The sequence below is a fragment of the Thamnophis sirtalis genome, unplaced genomic scaffold (genome assembly GCF_051295495.1).
Source record: "Thamnophis sirtalis isolate CommonGarterSnake01/CBP01778 unplaced genomic scaffold, rThaSir2_p1.2 scaffold_13, whole genome shotgun sequence".
Taxonomy (NCBI): Eukaryota; Metazoa; Chordata; class Lepidosauria; order Squamata; family Natricidae; genus Thamnophis; species Thamnophis sirtalis.
The window spans coordinates 35,045,686-35,068,996 of NW_028261393.1; the positions used below are offsets into that span (position 1 = coordinate 35,045,686).

The 23,311-nt window shown below is 42.1% G+C and overlaps 1 protein-coding gene across 2 annotated transcripts; it reads right to left on the reverse strand.

Annotated features, from left to right (window-relative positions):
- Positions 1–307: 307 nt before the first annotated feature.
- Positions 308–20,375, reverse strand: RLIM (ring finger protein, LIM domain interacting). Of its 2 annotated transcripts, none has more exons than XM_014066912.2 (4): positions 20,209–20,375; positions 6,846–7,037; positions 4,563–4,646; positions 308–3,756 (listed from the first exon to the last, which is right to left on the reverse strand). In XM_014066912.2, the coding sequence occupies exons 1-4, from the start codon at positions 20,285–20,287 to the stop codon at positions 2,186–2,188; spliced, it is 1,926 nt and encodes a 641-aa protein (XP_013922387.2). In that variant the 5' UTR covers positions 20,288–20,375; the 3' UTR covers positions 308–2,185. The 2 variants fall into 2 exon arrangements, with proteins under 2 accessions (XP_013922387.2, XP_013922388.2); XM_014066913.2 differs by lacking the exon at positions 20,209–20,375 and adding an exon at positions 19,321–19,489.
- Between the last annotated feature and the right edge of the window lie 2,936 nt (positions 20,376–23,311).

Consider the following 23,311-nt stretch of genomic DNA (forward strand, 5'->3'; position numbering starts at 1 on the left):
ACCTGAGGCCGTCTCAAGCAACCAAGAAGCAAAAATTGGGTCCTATAGAGGGGAGTCATCTTTATGCCAAGGAAAAAAAGGTAATCAAATCATGAGCTTCACTGAATCTTCAAGGATCCAATTAGGGTGTAACTAAAGCAACAGCAGAGATCCCATGTTCAATGCAAGTTTTGAAACAAATAGATCACATTTCTGAATGTCCTACAGATTTACCAGTTATTACCATCAAAGCTTAAAACTTAAACATCCTAATAAGTTTGCAATTATTTAACTGCACGTTCAAATTTAAAAAAAAAAACACTTAAAATGCTTTGTAAGAATATTCATTTGAGAAACAGAAACAACACTGATATGAATTACAATCCAATTTTTGAGGCAGTAGAAGAGGGAGAAAATGTGCTGCAATTCTTAACTAGGCACAGCAGAAAGTGCTTCATGTATTTTTTTAATATCCAATGAAAAATCATTTCTTTGTATATCATTAGCAGAAGATAAAAACGGTTGCAAAATCTATAAGCAAAAGCACAATTTATTTACTCAATAAAAATTATTCCTAGGATATATACAGCATAGAAGAAACAATCTGATGTGTTTCCAAGCAGTTGCCTTAAGACTAATTGATGAATTCGTAAGATTTAATTTGATAAACTACTTGCTTGGGAGGGAGGGGGAATCCCAGTACGTTTTATTCAAAGAGCTTCTCTTCCACCTCTAAGCAAGGAATTAAACTTTCAGAGACACAACTTTTAAAACATCCCAATTAAAAATATACAAGTCACTAGAAAGAAGTTTTGCTGAAAGCCACAAATGCCTGATGCACAGTGGTTAGAAATATGGTGCACAAAGAGTATCTGCGTTCAGAGCAAGGTGGAGAATAAGCAGATTTCACAGTGCCCAAAAAAACCCACAACCAGCTACCTTTGCAAAGCTGGGATCACAGAAGGCCCAGCAACGTGCACTGGAGAACTGAATCACACTTATCCCATTCAATTCAGTTACATTGCTTAACAACCTGCGGGGCCCTTAGCTAACCACAATGATTTGGATTTGCACTACACACCGAGCCATGAAGCAGCCAGCAATCACATTTTGCTCGGGTGTGTCGTGCAGTGCAATGTGTTGTACAACCTGACTTTACACATAATGTGTTCATCATGAAAATTTGTACTGGGAAAGCTCAGGTGAGCGAAGCTGCTGTTGCAGCAGCAAATGTGCCAGAAAGAGCTCTGCAGCCAAACTATGGAAGCATCTCGTGCCTCAGAGGCTGCAGAGGACTTGCTCAGCTCAGTTGTCTTAATTCCCAATGTTTCCTCCCACCCAAAAAATAATAACAACAAAAACAACAATAATAAAATAATAATAAAATAAAATAATAATAATAATAAATACTGATGAAAACTGGGCTCTTTGCCATGAGGCTTGCCCAAGGTGGAGGACCACACCATGTGCTCTTGTGGCTAAACACAGTGGAGGGTTAAATTCTGAAAATGTTTGCACAAAAGCGCAGTGGAAAAGTCACTGACCTGTACAAAAAGCTTTTACTGTTTTTAAAACAAAAGTGTTTATTTAAACAAGCATAAGCAATTAATTAAGATATTTCCACAGCAAGATAAATATCCCAGTTAAACTATCAGGTCATTCTATGGCGTTCCATAGTGTTGGGCTTAAGACAGCTGTACAGTGGGAGGGAGGGGCTCAGGTTAGTGTTATTTACATTACCATATTCAATACCCTATACAAGAAAGGAGCTAAAATCAGACGTGGGAGGTGACTTTCTGCCAGGGGAGCGGAGTTGTTTCGCTTTCATCCACAGGCTGCATACGGCTAAATGACTCCAGTTAGTCGAGGCCTCCAGCATTCAACACACATTGGGGTCAGGTGGGACCAAGAACTTGATTTGTGTTGAAAAACTGAAGTATACAACAGCCAAGTGTCTTTGGGCAAATATAGTTTTCTCTTTTCTTTTTTAATTGACAACACAAACCTGGTCTTATTTTAGGAACCCTAATTGAGAAGGTTTTGCTCTTTTTTTAAAAAAAGAAAAAAGAAATTCCATTTCATAAGAGGAAATCACACTATTCTTTGTTTTGTATTTATAACCACCACACAAAAAGTGGCCGTTGCAAGCAGCGTCTTGCCCATCGCTCCCTCATCACGTAATCAGCTGAAAGGATACCGCTGTGGCTTAGACAACACTCTCCCGGTTAGCCGAAGCCAGGACGGCTCGGCGGCAAATTGGGCAAGTGGAATTTTCAGATAGCCAGCGATCTATGCAGTGCACGTGATACTCGTGGGAGCAAGGTAGTTTTCTAAGCTTATTCCCCTCGGTGTATTCGGTGATACAAACACTACAGGTTTTCAGAGCGTCGCTCTCGCCAAAATTCCTCATGGCGAGGTTGTCAATTTGTTCTTTGGTGAGTCCTCTGGGCTGGTCATCGTCTTCTTCATTGAGCAGGAAAAACTGGGCCAAGCTAAGGAATGGCAAGGAACCACTTTCTTCAAAAGTAACGGAGCCCCTTGTGTTCCGCCCCTCCCGTCTTGGGCCGGCTGTGGGGCCCCCTTCAGGGCTGCCTTCATAGGCCTCTCCCAATCCAGCCTCAGGAGCTTCAGGGATCAAGTGGCCATTTCCACTGCCCCCTCCGGGCTGGGGCTCTGCCGTCTCCACATTCGGGGCTGGTGCCGAGCCCCCGGGATCGGCGTCGCTATCGCTGTACATGAAGTAACTGAGCTCACCAAAGCCAGTCATGATTTGTCTTAACATGGTTTGAATGGCAACTGAGGTGGTCTCGCTCAGGCCTGTGTTCAGGATTCTGCGAATGGGAATCCTAATGGTGCTAACATAAGTTCTCACCCCCGCCCTTTCCGAGCGTGAAAAGGTACGTCTAAATCCCCCTCGCTCACTTTCATAAGTGACTGTATTGTTTGGCGTCTGGGACCTGGATCGAGTTCGGTTGGCTATGCTGTCTCTCTGCCTGTATTCTCCCGGACGAACCCGTCTCACTTGCAGGTCAAGCACTATGGTCGGGGGTCTCTGTCCAGGGGCTGGGGGCTCCGCACTGCCAGTCGTTTCTGAAGAACTCACTGCCTGAGGGACAGGCCTGGCTTCAGAGGTCGAAAAGAGAACAGTATTTTCAGCAGGCGCCTCAGAATTTGTGGCATGTTGACGTATGATCATATGCTGCCTTGTTCTAGAACTTCCTTCTGCTTCAGCGACCAAGGGAAGATCCGGGGTTTGAGAAGATGTATTGTGATGTATCCTGCGAGGAGATCCACTCACTGGATTAAGAGGGGATCTACTTCTATCAGTCCTTGCCCGTGTTCTTCGTTGTTCAGGGCTTCGGCTTCTTGACCTTCTCTGGCCTCTCTGAAGCGAGATGTCTTCACTCAGTTCTTCGGGATAACTCATTTCTGAGTCAGGCTGCCTGGCCACGGGAGGAGAGGAGCTCGGCCTTACAACTGGGGGAGAGGCTGATCTCGAAGTCTCAGTGTCACTTTGGCTGTTTTCTAGGTCCTCCCCAGGGGGGGTTTCTACGGGTGGCTCCCCCTCGGCTTCTGTACTTGGGTTCCCATTATTGCGGTTGACGTTTATCTCCAAACTAAATCTGAAATCTCCACTGTTTGGATTAGTCCGGCTTACTGCTCTCCACGACTGGTTGCCTCTCTGCCCACTTCGTGTCGTATTCCCCGTTTGCCGAACTGAATTAAGCCAATCTATTATGGAATCGCCATTAGACACATCTTCTGTGGACTCGGAACCTGTCAAATAAAAGTAACTGCTATAGTTAGGTGGCTGGTATAATTCTGGGCTAAATATTTTCTCCAAACCTTTTACAAGTTATGATTTTATAAATACGTTCCTTGGCCACAGAGCAAATATTTATTCTTCTAACTTTTGGACACCACAATTGTTTAACTCACCATATCTTCCTAAATTAATCACAGCAATATCTATGGGATAAATTAATTACACCACCTTTAATGGACTGTACCATCAAATAATTATTTGTCCAGTATTGAACACCTGAGCAAATCCGTCAAGATGACTGTTTTATAAAGGTCAGGAAATAAGATAATGGATTGTGATACTTTGAATGAATTCCATTCTTTAAATTGGAACATTTGTAACCAATGATGTGCCAGGCAATCGTTTATCCATGCAATACTGCATAAGCCCAGCATGTAGTTTCATCCAGACTGCTTCTACAATATTAATACATCAAGGCCACACACTTGGCCAGAGAGATTTGAGCCCCGCTGGTTCAGGCAAGGTATCAGATAGGCACGTGCAGTTATCACGGGTAAAGCAGGCCTGCTTTGAATAAATTCGCAGCACACCTCTTCCCCCCTCTCTCTTAAGCCAGGAACAAAGGAGAAAAAGTACAGAGAACAATCTGTAGAAGCCATTTCAAAGGAGGTGAATACAGAAGCTCTAGAAACTGCACCACAACAGAAGTCAGAGGCCCAAAAGGAGCACAATGCCTAAATTCAAATAGCTCCTTTTGTAAGTCATTTGGTGAGCAATCTGACTATTACCATAGGAACCTTAGAAGAACACTGCGTACCTCTGCTGTCTTCAGTGTGCTGCTGGGGTGGGCCTTCCTTAATTTGCTGCAGCCTTCTTAGCAGCTCTTCTTCCGTAATTTCACCTGAGGAAACAATGGGCAGGTGTTCCTGAGAAAGTCATTCACACTCATGTGCAGCCAACACTAGGGGAACCAAAGCAGAGATGGGTTTACCAAGATTACTATTAATTTGTCTCTAACATTGGGATTGTATTTTCATTTAAAGAGATGGGTGGACATATGGCAATATTCCCAACCATCCTACTCTGAAAAGTTACTATACAGGGCCCAAGAAGAGAAAAGAGAAAAGAACATGGAGAGACGGAGGGAGCAGGCACTCTAGGAGGCAGAAATTTGGCTTGCCTACTTCTGCCTGGGAAAAGAACAGAGCAAACCTTCTGCTCAACACTGCATGTACAATGAAGAGCAGAAGGGCAAGAAATCAGAACTGCAATGCTTAAGATGCAAGGAAATGAACGGACGGTCGTTTATAAAATAAACAAAATATTTTTAAGGGAGATCTGTATTAAAGAGCATGAAAAATATTGAATTACATCTACAGAGAGATCAAAATAGCAAAAAAAGGGGGGGAAATGATCTTATCTCAGCTGCTGAGGGGAAACAGGGGAAGAGATCAAGAAACGTTTGCCCAATAAACAAAATAGAGCTTTAACATTATAAAATATAAAGCTATCCCTATGGTCAAATTCAGATCACTTGCTATTGATGCCCACTACAGAGTTACCTATTATGTGGGAATGTCAAATATAAGTTTATTGGGTAAGAAATTCCAGATACCATTGTTCTTGGAATAAACTCATTTGTTATATTAGTAAGCCATTCTTTACCGAATGTGTCCTCATGGAAAGACTGAACCATCAATAGACTTCATCTGTTAACTAAGAGAGTGAACATCTGAGCATTTCTAGAGGATTTTCTTTCAAGAGAATCATTCTATAAACTTTGCTTTCATATTGCAATTTTTCTTCAAGAGAAATGAATGGCTTAAAAAAAAACTATTTTATTCATTTATTTCCATTTCTACCGTGTTTCCCCAAAACTACAACATGTCCTGATAAGGCCATGCCATATTTTTCCTGTGGGCAAAAATATATGTCCTCCCCCAATAAGGCCCCTGGACAACCCCCCCCCTCCAGCCAGGCAGAGCGCCACTTACCAACCTAGCGATATCCCGAAGGTGCCAAGCCACAGGAGCCGGGGGGGGAGGGGGAGAGCAAAGGCACTCACATTGCTTGCTGCCTTGGGGATATTACTGGGTCAGTGAGTGGCGCTCTGCCTGGCTAGAAAGGGTGGGGGTGCCAGGCGGCTGCTCGTGAGCGTGGTCAACTCATAGCTGCTGTGTTGTGCTGCTGTGACAGCATAACGCAGCCGTTTGCCCCTGAGGCTGTGCCTGGCTCTTCAGGCGCCTGCTCGCAAGAGAGCAGCCACCGAGCAACCCCAAACCAATAAGCCCCTCCCTTATAAGGCCCAAGCAACATTGGGGGGGGGGGGGTTCAAAAGAAAATAAGACCGTCTTATTTTCAGGGAAACACAGTATCACCACCCAACTCAAACAAATATTGAGTGGTGACCAACTGTACAACAATTAAAATGGGGGAGCTTCGTCACTGGAGGTTTTCAGGAAGAAACTGGACTGTCATTTATCAGAAATGGTGTAGGGTCTCCTGCTTGGGTGGGGGGGTTGGACTAGATGACCTACAAGATTCCTTGCAACTGTTAATCTGTTAAATAACAATTACAATAATTTCTTCTGCCAAGTGGGAAAGAATAAAAGAACGATTTGACATGTGGTTTTTAAGAGAGTAATAGAGATCTGAATTTTGTAGTTGTATTTATTGCAGAGATCAAAATCTTTGTGAAATCAATATTGTAGGTACCTGGGATCCTGCATGCAAAATATGCGTGTAATCCCTTATCCTCCAAAGCACCTGAGGGCAGTACACGAAGCAATGGGTAGAAGCTCATTAAAGAGACCCAACCTGGAACTAAGGAGAAGCTTCCTGACAGTGAGAACAATTAATTAATGAAACAACTTGCTTCCCAGCGTTCTGATGGCTTCCTCACTGGAGGTTTTCAAGAAAAGGTTAGAGAGACATTTGCCAGGTCTCCAGCCTTTGGCAGGGGGTTGGACTAGAAGACCTCCAAGGTCCCTTCCAGATCTATGATTCTATGGCAACTATCAGGAAAATAAATAACTGCTGGATTAAGAGCAGAACAGCAAGATTCTTACTGTCTGAATGGCAAGCTAAGAAAGCAGCATACCAGGAGTGCCTAGTAAGTTGTTATCTCTCATCAGCCTGTAATCTTCTTCACTCAGATTATTTACAAAGTGATAGAAAGCTTCTTCTCGGTCCAACCGGTCCAGCTGACTCCGGCGCTGAGCTTCCGACTGATTGATATTTCCTTTATTATTAGCCTCTGAGCTTTCCATGTTGATAAAAGTAGAAAATAGTTCTAAAAATAAAAAATAAAAAAAATGATCAGCCAATTTTGGGGAGGGGATGTTTAAACTCCTTACTCCATATAGCTAAACTTCAGTGAAGAATGTATACATATATTTTGTCATTCTACAGGAACACAGAAAAACTTCAGAATCAAATTGTGATTAAAAAGAGAACACCTGTCCACAAAGATTATGCATTATAATATTGATATATTATTTGAATCTTCTGTTTACTTTTACACTGTTATCTGTAATCAGTAAAGTTTTAATGTCTGTATAAACAGTGTAAAAATGCCTAAAACTGTAGCAATTTCAGAAATCAGAGGAAAAGCTGGGCATATTTTCTAATCCTCCAAGGAGGGGGGAAGGGTGTCTGCAACTAGACAGCCTGATTATAAGAACAGGCTGGGCATGCCAGGCAGAATAGAGGCATCACCTGGCACCATGACAGACCAGAGTGTAACTGGGGCCCAGTCCTGGGGAAAAGCTCTTCCCTGACACAAATGTATGGCCACCTACTTCTGTGAACAGGCCAACAAGGAGGATAAGCATCAGGAGGAATGGCCTTCTCTGAAATCTAAGTCAAGAGTAAGTGGTGCTGCAATCAAGAGAACCCATCAAACCATGCAAAAACACGCATACATATGAATGCAGCATTCTATACACCCCAAGGATGGGCAAGAACTTCAAGTCTGAAGCTGAAAGTGAGTGTTACCTAGCTACTACCCACTACAATGGGGATACCAGCAGGAGGAAAGGCAATAAATTCTGAGAACATCCCCAATACCTTTTCAAATATCACCCTCCTGTCCCTACTACATACAATGCCATGAATTAGCTGCAAAGCACTTCTTTTAAAGTAGAACAATGCATACCTTATCAAGGAGACGTTAGAGGTAACATGATTTAAGGCATTAAACTTCATGAAGACGATAGCAAGGATGATCAATCATCCAATATGGTGGAAGACGATAGTCTGCATGTTCTCCACCTCATTCCACCAGTTTATTATTTATATTTTTTTATTTCTGAATTGCTCATCTCCCTTGGAGACCTAGTTTATCTAGATCTTCTATTACTTTTAGCATAAATGGTGCACTTGCTTTATCACTTATTCAGAAAAAACAATCTGCTGTAAATAGATTTCATCCCAAACATTAACTCCGTTACCACCACCTATTCCACTGATAAAGTACATGTGTTTTATATTTTTTCCCTCAATGCACAAAGAGGTAAAGAGAATATAGCACCCAGGCACAGTAGGCTTTAATTCTAAAGTATTGGCCCTCACGTCTCGGAAGAGGTGGCTAGTAATAAGGTGTGACGAATAATCATTTGAGCAGATAATCTCAACTATGACTTTGTGGTCAAAGGCAGACAGGTCAAATGAAGTCAAGAGCAATTTGACAGCAATAGCTCTGTGCCTAAATTAACTCCATTTAATCATGCAAGGAGATCTTAGTATGAGACAGACCAATATCTATACTTATAAGATCATCACAATGACTGAAGTCTGCCTCTAGTTTTCTTAACTGCTTTCACTGAGTGTGGAGAAGAGGATGCTACACAGCATCAGGTTAAATTAAGACTAACCTAGTGTTTCTCAACCTTGGCAGCTTAAAGATATTTGAACTTCAATTCCTAGAATTCTCCAGGCAGCTCTGAGAATTGAAGTTCACACATCTTCAAGGTGCCAAGATTGAGAAACAATGGACTAACCGAAGACTAGATTTCTCCGGGTATTCCAATCCACATGTTGTTAAAGACACACAACTGTGTCTCCTGAGCTTTCAGTTATCCACGTAACCTCAGATACCGCTAGGCTGAGCTATATTCTGCGTTTGGTACTTAACTAAAAAGGTCCTGGGAAAGTCAGATTTAAAACTAGCAGAGCTATGGCAGCCTCAAATCACGAACCAGAATTAGGTTCCACTATAGCATAATTCTCATCAGCCGTAAGCATGTTTTTGCATGTCCAACCTGCATTATCTACCTGATAATACAGGTAGCCCTCGACTTACAATCACAATTGAGCCCAAAATTTCTGTTAAGTGAATTTTGCCCCATTTTACGTCCTTTCTTGCTAGAGTTGTTAAATGAATCACTGCAGTTCTTAAGTCAGTAACAGTTGTTTGAATGAATCTGGATTCCCCATTGACTTTGCTGGTCAGAAGGCAGCAAAAGAGGATAGTGCAATCTTCATAAATGTGGGTCAGTTGCCAATCATCTGAGTTTTGATCACATGACCACAGGGAGGCTGCACCGGTCCCAAGTGTGAAAAAGTTCAAGTCAGTTTTTTTCAGTGCCAGTGTAACTTTGGTCACTAAACGAACTGTTGTAAGTCGAGGATTACCTATATGAGACTCGCTCACCAGCCAATAACCTGAACAATTGTTATCTTTTTTACAGCATATCACTTATGCCTGGATTCTAGCTGGATGGAGCAATTTGTGTTCCTTAGGATGAATCTCCCGTGTCAACATCCGGACCACCGGCAGTTGCTTGGCTACCTGCCAGAAGAGGGAGACATCAACTCACCTGGATCATACACATAACCAGCCATTTGCTCATCTAATGAATCACCCTGCAATGAATCCTTAATCATGGCATCCAAGATGAGCCAATTGGGTGTTCGGGTTCTACTATAGAAGTGGCAAGAGGCCTGCGGTTATTTGTTTTGGCTCACAAACAAGACTACTAAAAGAAAAGCAAGTCATGGCCTATGGGTACAATAGGAGCATGCAAAATATTCTGAGCTTAAAATGTCCCTATCTCAGTACATAGGACCTTTCGGCTTGTGTTCCAGAGTTCTATCCCAAGCTTCAATCAAAATAAGGAATTTTATAGCACTTTGAGCTCCCTATCTCATCTTTTTTTAAAAACCCCAGTAGATTAGCCAATAAAGCAGCAGGTATTGGTCTTCTTCCTATGGTAGCATCACTGGCTAGGAGTATTTGGGTGAAGGATGAGATGGGGGCAAGAAAGTTCAGAAAACCATTCTGGATGTAAGATTAGCTCTATTTTCTTCTATAATTTGGGTGGTAAGAAATTCTCAGCTTGGATAACTATAAAAACTGGGAATCATTGAAGGGCAGAGACATGTTCCCATTCTTTTTTGTAACAGAAGCCCTCAACACTTTGGGGCCAGGAGCTGGTTCCGTGGAGGGCAGTTTTTCCACAGACCAGAAGGCATGGCTCCGTGAGCTGCCTACATCCCACACATGCGCAGATGGGGTTTCATTCACTTTCTTGGATCAGTTCCTGGCGGGCTGCGGGCTGGGGCCTGTCTGCAGCCCAGAGGTTTGGGATCCCTGCTCTATAACATAAGGTGTTATAAATTTGGTTCTGGCAAATAATGGATATTTAAATTAATAGAATTTGGGGGGGGGTATTTTTTCCTATTTGATACACATTTTTTTAATACTATGATGCTTTTGGAACATCTACATGCCAAATGACAAATAGGCCAAACTTAAACTGATATTTTTTACTCTCAGAATTACTCGAACAACAAAATAAACATTAGAAGCTTGTTCGAGGCACACGTACAAAGACCCTGCTCAGGCAGGAAACCTTATACTATTTTCAGATAAATAATTGTCCAATCTCTTCTACAAGTCTCCCATGCTGGAGCATTCACAACTTCTGAAGGCAAGCCATTCCAGTGGTTAATTATTCTGTCAGGAAATTTCTCCTTAGTTCTAGCTTGCTTCTCCCCTTGGTAAGTTTCCATCCATTGTTTTTCATCTTGCCCTCTGGTGCTTTGGAAAATAGGTTGACCTCTTCTTTGAGATGGTCCCATAAATATTGGAACACTGCTATCATGTGTCCCCTAGTCCTTCTTTTCACTAAACATACCCAATTCTGCAACTGTTCTTTGTACGTTTTAGCCTCCCGCCTCCCAATCATCCTTGTTGCTCTTCTCTGCACTCTTTCCAGAGTCTCAACATCCTTTTTATATTGTGACCACCAAAATTGGATGCAGTATTCCCAGTGTTTCAATAAGACTTTATAAAACAGTACTAATACTTCATGTGATCTTTATTCTATCCTTCTATTAATGCAACCTAGGATTGCAAGGCCTTTTTTTGGCTTCTGCCACACATTGCTGGCTCATATGTAAGTGATTGTACACTTGGATTCCAAGATCTCTCACAGTTACCGCTACTGAACCAAGTTCCAACTAATCTGTACCAGTATATTCAGTTATGCTTTCCTAAGTGTAGAACTGTAAAGTGTAAATATCCCTCTACTGAATTTCTTTTTGTTAGATAATTGACAATGCATCACATACATATGCTCATTTGGACTTAGGAACAAAACAAATTTAGAAACAGCTTCTTAGAATGCTGAAGAGTACTGTCTGTATTGCAAAGATCTGAAATCTAAGAAAACTGTCGTGTTCCCTTTTAACAAGATTATTACTTGCCATGTTTCAACAACAGTACCTGGAACTGAAGCATTATCCTTTCAACATTTTTTTGCCACTAACAATATATTGTTTTTAATGTCTTCTTTTAGTAATGTACTACATTTTGGGAGAAGACTAGAACCAACCAGAATTTAAATGGGTGTATCCAGACTTGGGAAACTCAGGTATGGAAACAAAATGTAGACTGAGAAGGTAGTTTTGAGCAGGACTATTCTAAGTTCCAGAAAGCATTAGTGGAAGTTTTCGATGCCAAAGAAAGAAGATGAGAAGACAAACACCTTGGGTTCTTGAACACTAATAACTTAAACTTTTCCTGAGAATTAGGTGGATTAAAATAGGCTAAAACCTTAGAATTAAACTTACAGAGTGAATTTTCTTAAAAAAAATTCCCTCCAAATTCATCTTTCCCAGTAGCTGAATTTCCCAAAGCCCAGTCATAAACCCCAAATCTGTTATCCTGTGATGCCTAAAACATTTACTCCAATCTGATGAAGAGGAAGGAAGAAAAATGACTTTTATAAGTCCCATCGCTAACCAGGGAAGACTTTGAAAGCCTGACTTCATTTGATGTAGGATGTCCTTATGTTCACCCTACTTCTCTACTCCCAATAAACGAGTCCTTAGTGTTTAGGTGGTGTTTCGACTTTAGGTAGAGTTTGTTATGCATTAATAATTCCCCCCAAACTCAAGTATTCTAAACAGATTATAAAATCGCTTATAGGCATTAAAATAATTAGCAGAAAAATAGATAGGAAAAGTCTTCTATGACTGAACCATACTTTGAAAAGAAGAGTCAGTGGCAGTCTACACCAGGACTAAAATATACATTTTGGAATTTGGGGATGTGCATGTTAAGATTTGAACCAAAATGTAGGTATTCCAGGCTGAAGGATTCCTTGGCAAGAGTAAGGATGGATCCCTGGGATAGCAGCTGTGAATGAGGGACAAGAGGTTATGGAGAAGCTTGGTGTGAGGACAAGCAAGTGGGATATACTGTACTAACATTGCAGCTTGTTCCATTCTGCAGTGACCACCTGTGGCAAGGAAAGCCACATAAATGGCAGTGATGGGCAACACCCAAGCCATGTCCTACCTATACTAGCTCATCTAAACAGTTCAGATTTCTCTAGGTTCAGGGCAAGCACCTTTTCTCATTTCAGGCACATCCTTATGGAAGAAAAATTAGAATAGAAAATAAAAGCTGTTGTCTGCTTTAATACAGGCATTATTAAGTGCTTGGTGAAAAGGGAATCTTGGGCTGAGGGTGAAAAGACATTAGTACAGGAGCTAATTTTGAATTCTTATGAGGGAAGCATTCCTTAAGCAAAGTCTTCTTCCCTATAACCACACACCTAACTTGTCTTTGTGAAGACATCTGGAAGGCTTCCGAGAATAACTGAAGAGACAAATACGAAGCAAGGAGCTAATCTCTGCAAACCGCATTATAAAATCAGGATCCAATTATCTAGTAATTGAACTAGATTTAAAAAGAGCTCATAAAACAGGGGGGAAAGCTTCTACAAATCACAGGCCTTTTTCTAGATTGAGATAAATGTAATAGCATTGTAATGTAGCTTAGTGAATGCAGGATCCACTGATTAAATTATAATGTTCAATTCTATCAGCAAAACTGAATGAAGAGTTTTTCAATATATAGTAATGCTTGGCAGACAATCAGACATTTGCCTTTCAGATGAGCCACTGTAACTGTTCTTTAAATTAAATGGAGCTAATGATTAGTGCCTAGAGAACCATATCGTAAGAGGCCTCTTGCTTTCATCCAAATGGCTAAGCAGAAAAAACAGATTATTTGAAATTTACAATTGGAAGGAGGGAGGGAGGGAGTTAATATGTCATCTTCTGGATATTGTACATGCAACAGAAATAGGATTTTAAGAACTTATAACAAATATTAAGATTAGGTCTGGAAAAACTTGGGCCTCCAATCTCTCCTCCAACCTAATTTGTATAGGAAGATCATGTATAGGAAGAAATGTTCAGACATTTTTGAAGAGTCATTTCTGAGTAGAAAAGCATTCATTTTATCTTTGTTGATGTTGCAAGGTATATAACTAAGTCCTGGAGGTCAATAATGTTGAAAAAGAAAGAGGCATTGCATCTCTTCTCCAAAACTCAATACCACATGTAGCAAGTTGAGAATTTTGATATTTCTTTCATTTTGGAACGTTCTGAAGTTTTTATATAAAAGATAAATTTTGTATTATGATTCAACGGTCCATGTTAGAGCAACATCTTTGGTACGGCTTGCAATTCTGGGTGAAATTGAGCATGTTCTCCACCTCATTCCCCCTACTGTTATGCTGAAATGTGTTGTTGCTGTTTAAATACCAATTTCACTACAGGTGGACCTCAACTTATGACCACAATTGAGCTCAAAATCTGTTGCTAAATGAGAATTTGTTAAGTGAACTTTGCCTCATTTTATGACCTTTCTTGCCACAGATAAGTGAATCAGTGCAGTTGTGTTAGTAACATGGATGCTAAGCGAATTTGGCTTCCCTATTGACTTTGCATGTCAGAAGGTCACAAAAGGGGACCACATGACCCCGGGACACTGCAACCGTCATAACTATAAGCCAGTTACCCAGCACCTGAGTTTTGATCATGTGACTGGGGAGGGGGTGCCGCAACAGTTGCAAATTTGAAAAACAATCATAACTCACTTTTTAAAGTACTGTTGTTTAGTGACTTCAGAAGGTCACTAAACAAACTGTTGTAAGTCGAGGACTACCTGTACTTAAATGTCACAGGTCAGATGCTCAAAATTCTATATTTTAGTTTGTTTTACCTTGGACTATAGTGAGTTAGTAGTTTGATGCTACACTACTTGTAGAAATTATAAATGCATAAAAAGTATTATTACTACTTGTACTTCTACAGAGATACCGATTTTATATATGTTGATACAAAAACTATGAGTGGCGCAAAGAGCATGGAAAGAAACATGCTCAGCTTCACAAGAAAGTCCTACACATGGATGAGAGAACAAATGAAAGTATATATCAAGAGTTTAAAAGAATAAAAATGGAAATGGGCCAGTCACATAGCAAGAACAACTGATGACAGATAGACCAAGGGAGTCATAGAAGGGATCACACTTGATAAAAAGGATCCACAAAAGAGATCTATAGCAAGATGGATGAACGACATCAGCAAGCATTGTGGGCCCAACTGGCAAAAGAAAGTTTAGGACCGTTTTGGTTGGAAATACATGGAAGAGGCCTTCATCCTACAGTGGATAAGACAACAGCTAAAATGATGATGACACACACAAACACCCCTATTTTATCTATCTATCCTCTTATCTAATCTATCCTATCTATCTATCCTATCTATCTATCTATCTATCCATCCATCCATCTATCTAATCTACCTATCACACATTTACAGTTGCCCAGTATTATTTGCATTATTAAGAGGACAGAGAATTTGTTTTAAAGTGTGATTGATTGATTGATTGACTTGTCCTTGGCAGTTGCCAATTCATTGGACTTATCTTGTTCAGGGTGATGACTGACTCAAAAAAAACAAAACAGAACTGTTTTACCCAGAATCAGCAAGTTGAATCAGGTTGGCTTTTGGCTAGAGGCTGGGCTGAAATGCTCTTCTGACCTGGCACTGAAATGGCATGAGGCAAACTGCATGACCGTGTCAAGCTAAATCTGCCCAAGATCTGCATGGCCCCATTCATTATAAACCAGTCTAAAAAGTGGTTCCTCGTGAAATTAAGGGCTTTTTAATTTCTATATATTAAGGAACTGTTGGAAACTGAATGGGAAAAACAGGTCAGAATAACAAGGTTACAATGTGCTTGCTGACTGAAAAGGCATTCAAATTGATGGCAGTTGAAGGCCAAAATATCTGGACAGCACCTGGTGCCTAATCCGCCAAAAGGTTTTACGGATGCACTTGGGCAACTGTTTTTTGAAGTCAAAGACAATAAAATTATAAATAAGAGTGCAAGGTCTTTTAGTCTAAGCCCCTGCTCAAGCAGATGGTCCTATACCATTGCAGATAAATAGCTATCCAGTCTCTTCTTAAAAGCCTCCAGTGATTGAGCACCCATAACTTCTGATGGCAAGTTGTTTCACTAATTGATTGTTCTCATTGTTAGCAAATTTCTCCTTGATTCTAGGTTGCTTCTCTCCTTGATTAGTTTCCATCCATTGATTCTTGTCTTGCCCTTTGGTGCTTTGGAGAATAGATTGACCCCCCTCTTCTTTGTGCAGCTCCTCAAATATTGGAAGACTGCTATCATATCATCTCTAGTCCTTCTTTCCTAAATTAAACATATCCAATTCCTGCAACTATTCTTCAAGGATATTCTTTCAAAAAGTGAACAAATTTCATCCCACCCTCCATCCTCATAATCAGCACTGGCAGTTTCTTTGAAACTAAGGTCACGGCAGGATTTTAAACTGATAGAAAGTTCTTTTTCAAGATCACAGACCACATTCTGTATAGCCATCTGCAATTCAGTGCACCTAGGGTGAACATGTACAAAATGTTAAGGATTGGTTGTACATGAATCTCCTTACTGGTTAAAAAGAAGAAAAGAAAACCATTTTGTCAGTAGGAATGTTTCACAAGGTCACCTTCCAAAATTCTTTTTGGAGCTTGTTGTGAAATGATCTAGACATTTCTGCCTTCTTTTAGCCAGTTTTTCTACACATATGAAAAACCTATAGGATGGATAGTATTGATCCAACTGAATATCAAGGCTTACAAAGTTTATCAACATCAAAAAATTATGTTAGAACAGATTATCATTCTGAACCAGATCCAACCTTCAGAAGATCATGTAAACATCCACATATACCATAGTTTCCGGAGTTTTCAAAAGTTAATCATTTTAGCTACCTGGGAAAAATAAAAAATAAATCAAAGCCGCACGTCCCAAATCGTGTAACTTATAGTTTTAGGCAATTTTACTAGAAGCCTTCAACTACTGTAAAGAAAGTATTAGTTAGGCAATGGTGAACCACTATCTTATGTTCCCTTGCATCTCAACCCTCTTCTCTTTCTCATGCTCTTCCTGTTACATTCATTTTTTTATTTAAGTACAGAAAAGATGGTTTCAATCTCTTAGATATTGTTATGTAATTAAAAACTCAGACCAAACATTCCTTTCCTGCTGAAGTCTTTTTTCCTCCACTTGTTGCCTTAACCATGACTCATCTTATACAAATATTTGATAATTGCCAAACAATTATCAATTAACATAGTAAGTGCTAATCAGGGGTAGAATCTGGAATGCAGGCTTTATTGTATAAAACTATGGAAAATGGAGTGTGGAGAGAAAAGATGGGAATATCTGACCGGTTTCTAATCTTTTAACAAAGGCTGGAGAATGCAAAAAAAGCCAATAGAGAAACATATAGATGCCTAAACTGCATTTCTGACTAGAAGTAGCAGAGCATGGTAGGCACAAGTAAAACAGAAACCTCTAGAGGTACTGAGAACTGTGCACTTGGAATGCTCGAAGTAGTTTCCATTCAAGCTAGATTGAGCTACAAATTGCCCAACAATCTTTATTTTCAAATTGTCTTAAATTAAAATAGTTTTAAGTTGACAAAAGAAATCTTTCAAATGTTGAACTCAGAATTTAAATGCATTTTTCATGTTAATCAACTGTTGAGTTGAATCAATATTCTTATAAACCATTTTTCTATTTTTTTCCATCACTTTATATGCATTTGTGGTAGGTTAGGGTTTTTTCAAAATGGCATATTGGTTGGAAAAATAAAAGACCAATTTTTCTCCAACCAGAGCAGCCTAATTGGTCTACCAAAACATTGAAACTCTTCATGTGAAGTTTTCCTGAACTTGGCAGGGATTCAGACTGCATCCTTAGTAGCACTGATACCCCTGGAGAGAAATAAAGCTTAACAGTTATTAAGCACAGGAATAACAAATTGTTGACTTCCATGGCCAACCAGTAATTACATTTAACTCTGTACCAATGCTCCTGGTAATTATCCAAGAGCAAGCCATCACCAAATCTTTAAAAAAAAAGAATTAGCTTATCTTTCCTTTCAAACAAAATCTTCTTTAGGTATTTCTCACTCACATGTCACTTTCACTCCTCCAGGACTAAAATTTTGTGTTATTTTGCAAGAGGAGATGATCTCACTGGTCTATTGGCTTCCCATTACTTATGCCTGGAGCTCCAACCCAGCACCTTTGAAGCCTCATTTCCACCACCTCCCCTTTCAAATTTCACATCTTCTTTGAAACAGTGTGGTTTAAGCTCACTTCCATATCCCAAGCAGAAAATTGCATGCTAAGGAGCAGATGTTAAACAAATTGGTAGATGCTAGCAATATAGTTCCTCTCTACGTACTTTTAATTTCAATTAAAAGTTGTTTGGGGTAACTGTCTTTTAAAAAAAAGCTAAATACCACATACAATGAAGCCATTATATGCTAGCTGATCATTTAAAGCAAATGTAATTTGACTTAAATGTCAATTATTTTCATGTTATACTTGAATCTCACTCCGGAGTTTTTGGCAGAATTCAGTACAGTTGGTAACTTAACCTATTTAACATTCTCTATATTAAAACTAGGAGTAACTCGGCATTAACTATATAATTACCTACATCCTGAAGCTAGCTATTCCTGCATAGTACAATTGACATTCTTGTCATCATAAAGTAGTATTGTTAACAAGTGGTTGGACTGAGCAAATTACAGAAACCCAAAAGGATGAAGGCACAAAGTAACGAAACTAGGTGCTTCCTGTTTGGTTAAGGGTGACAAATATCTGAATGGGTCCTGATCTCTATTGTAACTATGAGTGAGTCTTTCTGGCATTTGATGAAATCACAGCCTGTGAACCAAGAACAATCCCTCGTGCTATCATTAGATGTATGGGCCAAATAAACTCAGATTTAAAACCAGCCTATTTCTATGGCTAAATGTCTATGGAGATTCTCAAGTCATCCAGGTCACGGTTGCCCGCCCCCCCCCAAGATCTATGAGACTATTTTTAATCTACAGACGACCTGAGTCTCTGGAACCTATAAAGGAAGCAAGGAAGGAACAGCCTGTGAGCATCAGAAGGGATGACCCAGGAAAGGGAGAGAGGCCCCGCTTCCCTCTTCCTGCCTTCACCACACCCTGCGGAGACACACGGGGAGAATGGCGAGGGATTTGGGCCACGAAAAAAATTCCCCCACCCGAAATAGGGCGGAGAAGCGTAGGGGAGAGAAGCCCACTCGGGAACCGGAGGGGCCTCCTGGGGCAGCCAGGCTGGGTGGGGTTTCCCTGTCAGCGCCGTGACTTTCAACCAACAGCCATGACACATCAGAAGGCAGCCGGCCTCGGATCTCCATCAGAGGCAAAACTCCGGAGGAAGAGACCCAGGCCCCGCAGGCCGTCGTTCCTCCCCCTCCAGCTATCACCGGGGGAGGGGAGGACGGGGGTCCCGATTCAGGCGGGGGCGGCGATGGCTGGGAAGGGCCTGGGGAGGCCAGGTCGCAACGTCCAGCCAGGCCCGGGCCTCGCGCTGCCCACTTAGGCCGCTCGCCCTGCAGCGGGGCCAAGGGCGGGCCTCACTCCGCCCTCCCCGTTTTACGGCGGGGAAGGCCCGGAGGCCCCCAGCCCCGCCGGCGAGGGGCGATGGGAGTTGCTGTCGGCGGATCAGGCGAGCCTCCCGCCTCGAGAGGGGGGGAACGAAGGAGGGCAGCGGCCCCCGGCAGAGGACGGGCCTTGTTGCCGCTCGACCCGAGAGCCTCCCTCCCCCCTCAGGCCTGCGAGCCGCCGCCGCCGCCGCCCCGTCCCCCGCGCCCCTCCTCAGCCGCCCTCCCGGAATCCGCCCGCCCGCCGCGCCCCTCGTACCGCCCCAGAGGCCGCGGCGTCGTTGCGTCCCGTCTCCCGTTTCTCCCGCCCGCCGACGCGTCTCCTCGGCCTGGCTGGCTCGGCGGCGGCTGCGTCCCTTCCTGGCTCCGCTTCGCTCTCTCAAGCGGCCATTTTATGCTCCATTGTTACTAAGGAACTCGGGGCCGGAAACGGCGAGGGTAAGTCGGGAGGGGGGAGGGAGCACGGCTGGGGAATGGAGCGCAAGCCGACGCGGTGATTGGTTGGATGCCGGGCGGCGACCCGCGCAATAGAGGAAGTGACGCGACCGGCTTCCCTCGCCCCGCCCCGCGGCATGCGCATGCTCCCTAGGCTCACCATCCCCTCTCCCGTCACGTTGCTCGGTCGAAGGGAGCGGCTGGAATGGCGCAGAGCGGAAAGGCGAGGGGACCATAGAGTCCGGAGCGCCGGAGGGAGCGGCCCTATAACCTGGCTGCCGCTGTGCGGCCATTTTGAAGAGCCAAGCTGAAGGGAGGCGGGGGAGGGGGTCTTGGGGCGGCCTGAGGGGCTTTTCTCCCCAAGGTGGAGGAAAGCCCCCACGAGTCTCTCTCTGATGCCAGAGAAGCCACTTCAGTTCGGAAAGGCCGTTTGGTCCCTGCGACTCTCGCCTTCCCGCGTGGCTCAAGACCCATCATCCACAGCCCGGGGCCGCTTCCCGCTGTGTAAACCGGGGGGGGGGGGAGAGGAATGGAGGGGGGTTACAGTTACCTGCAATCTCCTCGATTCCCTCCCTCCCTCCCACTATTAGGCTTCACAAGCAATGGGGGGGATTACAACACCTATCCGTCCCAGCCATCAGCCAGGTGCCTTTTTTTTTTGTGCAATCCCAACGTGTCCCCCCCCCGCCCCATCACTTTTCGCATCGCTTACCTGGCAGATGGGCTGCATCCCTCCTCCTCCACCACCACCGGAACACGTGACAAGACTGACGTCCTCGTGGGCGCAGCATGATGGGTCCGGAAGTCGAATGTTTTGGGAAAGATGAAGGAGCCCTTGAGGCCCAGCTGCGCTGTGGGGGAAAGTTCAGTCCCGGCTCTTGCACTGCCTGCCATCCTCTCCCTCCCTGGTGCTTGTGGATCACGTTCAAGCGCACGAAGCGCACCATCATCCACAGCAAGGCCTGCCTTGGCCAAAACACGCAATCCCTGCAAAAAAAAAAAAGCAATGGACGTCAGGAATCTCCCAAAGGATTTCTCCCTGGTTGAGCCAAAGTATTGCAAAAACGCTTCTCTGGGAATCTATTAGGAAGGTTTACACATTTCTCAGGGAGTAACCATGCCAGGGATTTTTCCTTCCCCCCTCCCCCATCGGTTAATCAGTCCATGGATGGAAAAAAGAAAAGAAAATCTACTTCGTGCCCCCCCCCCAATGGGTCAGTAAGTGGCATCTTGCTTCCAGTTTTTCATTTCACTATTGATATTCAGGATAACACACCATCAGGTGGATTGTAGCTCACCAAAGCTGTTTTAGAGGCTGTAAAGTTATGGTCTTTTCCTTCAATTTCCCCAATTTTCATCTTTTTGGGTAATTTGTGTATCAAATAACATTTATATCAATTCTCATACATGAAATTAGTACAGTTGCAAAAACCTACTTTCTGTGGCACTCAAAATGTGATCTGTTGCCAGCATTGTCATCTTTAGGGCACCAGCTGGAGAAGGCTGGTGCATATTTGCAATGCTAATTACGTGAGCAATAATGAAATAATCTCTCCACTGACATGAGAAGAGAGGTTTATCTGCTATACTAATCTGGCCATAGGAATTACTTTTTAACTGAAAAAAAGCTGTCAAGCTTCAGACCAGATGAAGCAGAAAAGAGGATCTTTAAAGTTTTGCTCATGAAATACACAAACTATTTAAAACATCTAATTCAAATGTGAAACAGTGGTTTTGATCTTCCCCAACGGTTGGACCATTCTAAATTTGAAATATTTTGCACATCTCTTCCTTTATCTTTTCTATTGCTCTAGTATTTTAGCTTTCTGTGTCTTGTTAGATACTCTAAACAGTTGAACAGTTGTTGCAGATGTAAGGATGTTGTGATTTATAGTTTGAACTAATGTGTCCCAGATTAAATTGACCATCTCTTAATCCTTGCTCTGTGGTTTCACATGCTTTGCTCCAGCTAGTTTGAAGCTGGATGTAGCCTGACCATGTCCTCTCTGCTGGTCTTCCTAATTATAACAGCCTGGTACAATGTGGTTGTGGTTGTTACAACTATAATTTATTCTGAAATGGGTGGTCACAGTCAGTTGGAAAAGGAATAAATTTGGAGGTAAGATAAGCTAGTGAAACGGATCTACCCTAGCCATCCTTGCATCTAAGCAAGATCCATTGTGACCAGTACCTGGATGGTGATCACTAGCAATGCAGGGCTGTAGACTCAATTGTTATTTTAAAAAAATCTCATAAGAAAATAGCACAATGATTCCCTGTTATTGCAAAAATACTTGAATGTGCCCGTTGCCGGTACTGAGTTTAATTTGAAGGACCAGAATGGAGCCTGTACCTTTAATTTTGCCCTTTCTGTACCATTGATACCATCCTGTGTAGAAGATGACACACTGACATTGTGTCATGCAGAGTCCATGGACTGTAGCTCTGGAGGATACACTATAGTTATGATGCTGTGTTGGGAGAAAGGTCCTTCTGGATTCAGTTCCAAGTGAGGAAAAAGACACTGGAAACATGGAGGCTGCTTGGAAAGATGGTTTAATGGTGGATCACATGCTTCCAGATGTTGGGTGAAGAAGAAAAGAGAGTGAGATGCTGAAAGTCCCTGGTTTTATACCCTTTCAGGCCTTTGATCTTGATCTTGTATTCTGATTGGTTGTCAGACTCCCTTGAGGCCATGCAGGGGGAACTCTTTAGGCTGTGCTTTGAGTCCAAGTTTGGTTGCCTTGCTGGCTGATGTAATTTTCCCAGGTGCCTTGTGGTGAGTTTCTGTAGAGGGTCAATCCTACCTTTGTTATGTAGAGTAGACTAGCTCAGGCTTTAATGGCTCATTGACAAAGGTGGGAGCTATTAAGAGTGAGTATGTTTCCTGCTGAAAAACATGTTTCTCCATTTCTTATCCAGGGAAATATAATATTCTGCCTTTTTAATATTTCCCAGGATATTTCACTTTTTTCTAGGAGAGGGGTGAGTTTTTAACTTCTTACAGCTGAAAAAAAGTCTTCACACTCAGGACAATTGCACTATCCTCATGTAAACATGGTTACCACTGGGCAACTAACTCACATTTACAACCAATTGCAGTGTTCTACAGTCAGATTATTGGCAATTTGTGACCTTTTTGCTGGTTTTGACAAAAAAACCCCACTCATTTGAAAGAATGGATTCAATTTCCATCCAAGTGATCACTTAATGACTGGATTTGCTTAATAACTGGTGATTTGTTTAATAACGTTCTAAAAATGGTTGTGAAATTTGGTTTGACTCAATTTACAACCTTAACAACTTTCAGTGGAAACTCGGGTCCCAACTATAGTCATAAATCAAAGACTGCCTGTATGTGGTTGGGCAATTACGAAATTAAGTCCACACATCTGAATGTTATAAGGTTGAGAATCACTGCTCTAAAGGATTCTTCAACCACAGTGTGATTTCATAGTCTGAAAGAGATATATTCAGATAAAATGTAGGAAACTAGGCATTTAAAATTTTTGTAAAACCAGGATGTATGTCTTTCATGATGGGTGATTTGCTTTCCTGGGCTCCTACATCAGGAAACAAAATAAAAACACTCATTTCACAGCTAAAAATGGGCAAAGTGCCTAGTTCAGAGTGGAGGAAGGCTCTCATTCAGTGAAATAAATTGTAATTTATTAGCTAAATCAAGTTGAATTCTTACAATCTGCATATCAATAAAACAATTTTGAGAGGGAAGCATATTTTGGGTTTTGATAGTGCATCTTATTATATACACACAAATGTTTATTTCCTGTGTGAGAGTGAATGCCTCTTTAAAA

Bases quoted from the DNA above. Each gene is read 5' to 3' on its own strand.
- RLIM (XM_014066912.2), bottom strand. From the start codon at position 20,287: ATGCTGCGCCCACGAGGACGTCAGTCTTGTCACGTGTTCCGGTGGTGG. The intron at 7,038-20,208 runs GTAAGCGATGCG...TTTTATTTTTAG, and splicing joins GGATGCAGCCCATCTGCCAG to AACTATTTTCTACTTTTATC. The intron at 4,647-6,845 runs GTATGCTGCTTT...TTGTTTCCTCAG, and splicing joins CAACTTACTAGGCACTCCTG to GTGAAATTACGGAAGAAGAG.